At 38.0% G+C, this 7,500-nt stretch overlaps 1 protein-coding gene across 1 annotated transcript in view; it reads right to left on the reverse strand.

The window, feature by feature from the left end:
- Positions 1–7,500, reverse strand: part of LOC145396047 (nephrin-like) — a 299,410-nt gene that overhangs the window by 101,066 nt on the left and 190,844 nt on the right. The window contains exon 4 of the mRNA XM_080269511.1: positions 4,511–4,663. Within this exon, the coding sequence (XP_080125637.1) occupies positions 4,511–4,663 (153 nt within the window). The remainder of the gene's footprint in view (positions 1–4,510; positions 4,664–7,500) is intronic.

Here is a 7,500-nt window from a genome sequence, read left to right on the forward strand (position 1 = left end):
GTGTGAGAGAGAGAGAGAGAGAGAGAGAGAGAGAGAGAGAGAGAGAGAGAGGGGCAAAACACGAAGAGTTAAAGAAAAACGATGGAAAAGGAGCCTTAAATAATTCTCTCTCTCTCTCTCTCTCTTTAATATTATACCTACTAATCCAAGCTTAAGACCTAAAAAGGATAGGGTGCTAGGAGTGGTCTCTCTCTCTCTCTCTCTCTCTCTCTCTAAATCCAAGAATCTAGCTAAGAGTTTGGCACATCACTTAAAGCAATGCATTTTTTATTCTCTCTCTCTCTCTCTCTAATCTTTGTTTACCCGGTAGTGGTGTAAATAACAAATCGATCAACAAAGCCGTTTGGATTTGCGGTGCGAATAGGAGAGAGAGAGAGAGAGAGAGAGAATTTTGAGTTTTGGTTGTGTGTGTGTGTGTGTGTGTGTGTGTGTGTGTGTGTGTGTGTGTGTGTGTGTGTGTGTAGAAGCAGGAGGTAAACGAATTAACATAAAACGAATGAAAGTAATACGTAAAACACACACACACACACACAATAGCACATTACTCATCCACACTCCACTCTCTACTTCCTTTCATCCACATCTATCCCCCTCCTTTTTATCCATCAAAGCACCTCTTCTCTCTCCCCAGTTATCTCCCCTCTCTCTTTTCCCTCTTCTTCTACTCCCCTACCTTGATTCCACTCCCCTCCTCTCTCTCTCTCTCACAACATAACCACACGACAGATCTCTTCCCCTTTTTATCCCATATTCTCTCTCTCTCTCTCTCTTTCTCCCTCTCTAACATAACCACACACCAAAAGTCTTCCCCTCTCTCTCTCTCTCTCTCTCTCCACATTCATCCTCTCGACACGATAACCACATACTTCCACTTTCAATTCCCCCCCCCTCTCTCTCTCTCCTTTCTCTCCTTATCACCCCGCCTCTCATCCTCTTCTTCTAAGACGAACTAAGACCCGGCCATAAAGAGATTTCCTTAACGCATTCTCAAAAGCGATTTATCTTTATTGCATCGTTGGGGAGCGAGAAAATATACGCTGGCAATGCAATGCGTAGGACTGTTTACCGGTTTTATTTACGTCCAGTGTGTGTGTGTGTGTGTGTGTGTGTGTGTGTGTGTGTGTGTGTGAGAGAGAGAGAGAGAGAGAGAGAGAACTAACATTTACAACATGCTACACACTCTTATCTATTACACACAATTATATCTATCAAATCCAAAACCAATTTTTTTACATAACATATTCTTTTTAAAATTTTAGGGACCTTAATTTCACAATGACGGTTGCTTGTGAGAAAAATAATATAATCCCTTAAAAAATTATTGAGTTACACCTAAACACATAAACATGAATATAAACACCTACACAAACACATCAACACCCACCTGTAATACACACACATGTACGTAGACGAGGAACACACACACAAACACACACACATGCACTCTCTCTCTCTCGTTCACCTTTTCACATACATATACATACATAAATTTTCAAACATACATACATACATACATACACATGTTGATACACGTAAATATAAATGAAAAAATTCTCTCTCTCTCTCTCCACACGATTCTGTTCACCTATGGAGAGACTATTCCAACTCGAGTTACGGTGCTAACAGCGTGTTGGTACAAATAAACAGTGACGGTGCGAATAACGTACGGTGGTTCGCTGTATGGTAGCATATTGGGAGTGATGGTGCGAATAACGAGTCGGTGCAAATAAAGTGATGGTGCGAATAACGATTCAGTGGAAATAAAGTGATGGTGCGAATAACGTGTCAGTGGAAATAAACGGTGATGGTGCGAATAGTGTGTTGGTGCAGAGTCATGATGCAAAAATAATAATAATAATAATAATAATAAATCATGGTGCGAATAGCGTGCTGGTGCAAATAGACTGGTGGTGCGAATAGCGTGTAGTGTGGTAGCCTGCGGTAGCCCTTGTGGTGGTAGTCATGTTGGGGGAGTGATGAATGACATGGGTAGTCGGGGCTGGGCCTATTCATCACAGACCCCCCCCCCTGGATAACATGATCGTGTGTGTGTGTGTGTGTGTGTGTGTGTGTGTGTGTGTGTGTGTGTGTGTGTGTAGGAAGGGTAACAATAATAACAGCAGTAGTAGTAGTAGTAGTAGTAGTAGTAGTAGTAGTAGCAGTAGTAGTAGTAGTAGTAATAATAATAATAATAATAATAATAATAATAATAATAATAGTAATAATAATAACCACCATCACCACAACCCTCAACTCTCTAACAATAAAAATAAATAATAAACGCAGCTCATAAATTGCTAGCACTCATTTAGCAGATGGCTTATCATGCAATATTTATGATACCGCTGTTCGGAGAGTCCCAAAATCGAACCTCCTACCATTTAACACTATCCTGATCATTAACCCTGCCATTTACCGCGAGTGTAATTAACAGTAGAGCTGAAAGTATTTGGGATAGATAGATAAATGGTGATAGATAGAGAGGCAGACTGATACACTGATAGATAGACAGGTAAGTAGGTAGGTAGGCAGGTAGGTAGGTAAGTAGGTACGTAGACACTGATAGATATATAGCTAGACAGGTAGGTAGGTAGACATACTGAGATATAGACAGGTAAGTAGGTAGGCAGGTAGACATAATGAGATAAAGACAGGTAAGTAGGTAGGTAGGTAGGTAAACACATTGAGATATACAGACAGGTAGGTAGGTAGACACACTGAGATATACTGACAGGTAAGTAGGTAGGTAGACATGATGAGATAAACAGACAGGTAGGTAGGCAGGTAAGTAGGTAGACACACTGAGATATATAAACAGGTAGGTAGGTAGATGGGTAGGTAGGCACACTCACAGACACACTCATAGACATACACACACACACGTACATACACACAGACACAGGTAAACAGACAGGTGGACACTAATTACAGGTAAACAAAGGTGAACGAAAAACGCATACATACCCAAAACGGATAACGTAGGAAGGATATGATATTTTTATTTATTTTTTTATTTTTTCAAAGTGCAAGGAGAGAATGTCACTTGTAATAAAAAAAATGCAAATGGACTTGGAAAATTCTATGTGCCCTCAAATTAAAAGGTGATTGTGTGTGTGTGTGTGTGTGTGTGTGTGTGTGTGTGTGAAGGGTTGGATGTAGGATTAAATACATACATACGTACACAAACACACATACATACAAATACACACACTGTACCGCCCTCCATATGCAAACACAACCTACCCCCTCCATATGCAGTACACACACACATACACACACACCCTCCTCACCCCCACACACCTCCCCCCTCTCCCCCATACACACTCTACCCCCTTCTCTCTCTCTCTCTCTCTCTCACACACACACACACACACACACAAAGCACAATTCATTCTCTCTCTCTCTCTCTCTAACACAAACACATGGAAGAGGAATGCAATTAACAACCGCAGGATGTCCTGTGTATGTGTGTGTGTGTGTGTGTGTGTGTGTGTGTGTGTGTGTGTGAAATATTGCTAGATAGACAGACGGGTAGACACAGGCATATAGACTGGATAGGCAGATAGATAGATAGATAGATAGATAGAGAGAGAGAGAGAGAGCATGTTTGTTTATGCAGTTGCTTGTTTGTTTGTTTGCTTTGAGAGGGAGCGTCAAGCCGGTTGGGTTATGTATTACTAAAGGGAGGATGCTCTGTGAGATAGCTCTGTGAGATAGCTCTCTCTCTCTCTCTCTCTCTCTCTCTCTCACACACACACACACACACACACACACACACACAGAGTCCTGGCATATTTAATAATAAAAACAATATACGCAAAACAGTATCAGGATAAGAGTAAAGAAATAATACAATACTTTTAAATAGTAATAATAATAGTAGTAGTAGTAGTAATAATAATAATAATAATAATAATAATAATAATAAACGTATGAGACACATTATATTGGTGTTCTATCCCTCTCTCTCTCTCTCTCTCTGTCTCTCTCTCTCTCTCAGTAATTGCTTTCGCCATTAATATTCATAACCAAACCTTGCGCAAATATCTTAGCATATCCGCTTCAATTTAACTCTCTCTCTCTCTCTCGTATATTCTATCTAAATTTACAACTTCAATGTCTATCTAATCTACTTTCACAAATACAACCTGACTGTTTATCTATCTATCTATTGTTTCCCTATCTATCTGTCTATCTATCTATCACCCGAAGAAATCTATTAATAAGGACCGAAGGATCCGTATAATCCACTCACCCAACTGGTCACACACACACACACACACACACACACAAATGCCTCAATGTTTGTACAATCTAGGTAACATCTACTTACCCATTCTCTCTCTCTCTCTCTCTCAGGAAATCTCCAAACACACTAAGCCCCTCTCTCTCTCTCTCTCTCTCCCTCCCTCTCTCTCAGAAAATCTCCAAACACACTAAGCCCCTCTCTCTCTCTCTCCCTCTCTCTCTCTCTCTCTCTCTCTCTCTCTCCCTTTCTCTCTCTACTCACCCAAGTGGATCTCCTGGTCATTCTTGAACCACCGCACCTCCGCCACGGGCTTGCTCTCCTCCACACGGCACTCCAGCGTCACCTCCTCCCCCTCCACCACCTCCAACACCCCCTCCCGCCCCCTCCCCACCAGCTCCACACTCGTCGGCGCCACTGTGGAGGAGAGAGAAAAAATTGTGGTTAAAATTGTGGTTAAAAATTGTGGTGAATAATTGTGGTTAAAAATGTGTTGAAAAATTGGTATTAAAAACTGTTTATATTTGCAGTAAAAAAAAAAAAAAAAAAACAGCTAAAAATATTACAGTATAAAATTGCTTTAAAAAAATACGGAAAAAAATTGTTGGAAACATTGATAAAAAAAATTGCTGGAAAAATTGATAAAAAAAAATGCTGGAAAAATTGATAAAAAAAATGCTGGAAAAATTGATAAAAAAAATTGCTGGAAAAATTGATTAAAAATTGCTGGAAAAATTGATAAAAAAAATTGCTGGAAAAATTGATAAAAAAAATTGCTGGAAAAATTGATAAAAAAAAATTGTTGGAAACATTGATAAAAAAAATTGCTGGAAAAATTGATAAAAAAAATTGCTGGAAAAATTGATAAAAAAAATTGCTGGAAAAATTGATAAAAAATTGCTGGAAAAATTGATAAAAAAAATTGCTGGAAAAATTGATTAAAAATTGCTGGAAAAATTGATAAAAAAAATTGCTGGAAAAATTGATTAAAAATTGCTGGAAAAATTGATAAAAAATTGCTGGAAAAATTGATTAAAAAATTGCTGAAAAAATTGATAAAAAATTACTGGAAAAATTGATAAAAAAAATTGCTGGAAAAATTGATTAAAAAAAAAAAATGCTGGAAAAATTGATTAAAAAAATTGCTGGAAAAACTGATTAAAAAATTGCTGGAAAAATTGATTAAAAAATTGCTGGAAAAATTGATAAAAAATTGCTGGAAAAATTGATAAAAAAAATTGCTGGAAAAATTGATAAAAAAAATTGCTGGAAAAATTGATAAAAAAAAAAATGCTGGAAAAATTTATAAAAAAAAATGCTGGAAAAATTGATAAAAAATTGCCGGAAAAATTGATTAAAAAATTGCTGGAAAAATTGCTGGAAAAATTGATAAAAAAATTGCTGGAAAAATTGATTAAAAAATTGCTGGAAAAATTGATAAAAAATTGCTGGAAAAAATGATAAAAAAAAAATTGCTGGAAAAATTGATAAAAAATTGCTGGAAAAATTTATTTAAAAAATTGCTGAAAAATTTGATAAAAAATTGCTGGAAAAATTGATTAAAAAATTGCTGGAAAAACTAATTTAAAAAATTGTTTAAATATTTCTGCTAAGATTTGACGCAAAATTCTGTGGCTGAAAAGTAAATATATAAATTAAAAAATAAAAAATAAATGAATGAATAATGTGGTTATTTATCTTACTAACACGGGTGAAAATTGAGTTTGATAATTTATAGAGAAAAAGAAGAAGAAAAAGATGAAGAGAGAATCTGAGAAAAGGAATAGAGACGAAGATGAAAGAAGATAGAAGTAAAGAGAGAAAAGAAAGAAGAGAGAAGAAGAGCAGATGAAGAGAAGGAATGGAAGAAGAGGAAGAGAGCAGAGAAGATGGAGAGAAGGAATTGAAGGAAGAAGAGGAAGAGAGCAGTGATGATGAAGACAAGATGGAGAGAAGGAACTGAAGGAAGAAGAGGAAGAGAGCAGTGATGATGAAGAGAAGATGGTGGGAAGGAACTGAGGGAGAAGAGGAAGAGAGCAGTGAAGATGAAGAGAAGATGGAGAGAAGGAACTGAAGGAAGAAGAGGAAGAAAGCAGTGATGATGAAGAGAAGATGGAGGGAAGGAAATGAAGGAAGAAGAGGAAGAGAGCAGTGATGATGAAGAGAAGATGGAGGGAAGGAACTGAAGGGAGAAGAGGAAGAGAGCAGTGAAGATGAAGAGAAGATGGAGAGAAGGAACTGAAGGAAGAAGAGGAAGAGAGCAGTGATGATGAAGAGAAGATGGAGGGAAGGAATTGAAGGAAGAAGAGGAAGAGAGCAGTGATGATGAAGAGAAGATGGAGGGAAGGAACTGAAGGAAGAAGAGGAAGAGAGCAGTGATGATGAAGAGAAGATGGAGGGAAGGAACTGAAGGAAGAAGAGGAAGAGAGCAGTGATGATGAAGGATAAAGATTTCTTATATTGAAAAATGTAAAAAATTCATTATCTTCAAAAACACTCAAAAATAATACTAATACAGAGGCGCTAAGTGATATAGGTCTAGGTTCAGTATAGACGGTTCGTTCTTAGTACCCAAGTGGTGGCATGCGGGTGGTGACTCGCCCCTCTGCTGGTGCGTGGAGGGACAGTAAGATCGTAGGGAAGGTAACAAATAAAGGAACACACACACACACACACGCACACACACACACACACACACACACACACACACACACAAACTCTTCAAAAAATTACTCGATAAAACCAGCAATTACATAAACAACTTCCAACAAAAAAAAAAAAAATCGCTCAAAAAACGACGTTAAGTTCAGCAATAGCGTAAACTCTTCAACATTTACTTACTAAGCCTTAAGTCTCTTCATTACACACTGGCTTTAATTTCACAGCCTCTCTCTCTCTCTCTCTCTCTCTCTCTCTCACACACACACACACACACATTGATATTTTTTGTCTGCATATACAACCAAAGGAATTCTCTCTCTCTCTCTCTCTCTCTCTCTCTCTCTCTCTCTCTCTCTCTCAAGACGGATGCTGGAGAGAAGGAGAGGAGGGAGGAGGAAATGCAATAAAGAGAAGGTGAAGGTAACTAAGACTGGAGGAGGAGGAGGAGGAGGAGGAGGTAGTGATAGTAACTGCAGTAGTAGAGGAGGAAGAATAAAAAGAAAGAGAGAGAGAGAGAGAGAGAGAGAGAGAGAGAGAGAGAGAGAGAATTTAACAACTATCTTCAGAGTTGCATCTCATTCCACCCACGTGTG

This window comes from Coenobita brevimanus, chromosome 34 (genome assembly GCF_032717465.1).
Source record: "Coenobita brevimanus isolate Jiangsu-jjx chromosome 34, ASM3271746v2, whole genome shotgun sequence".
In the NCBI taxonomy this organism is placed as follows: Eukaryota; Metazoa; Arthropoda; class Malacostraca; order Decapoda; family Coenobitidae; genus Coenobita; species Coenobita brevimanus.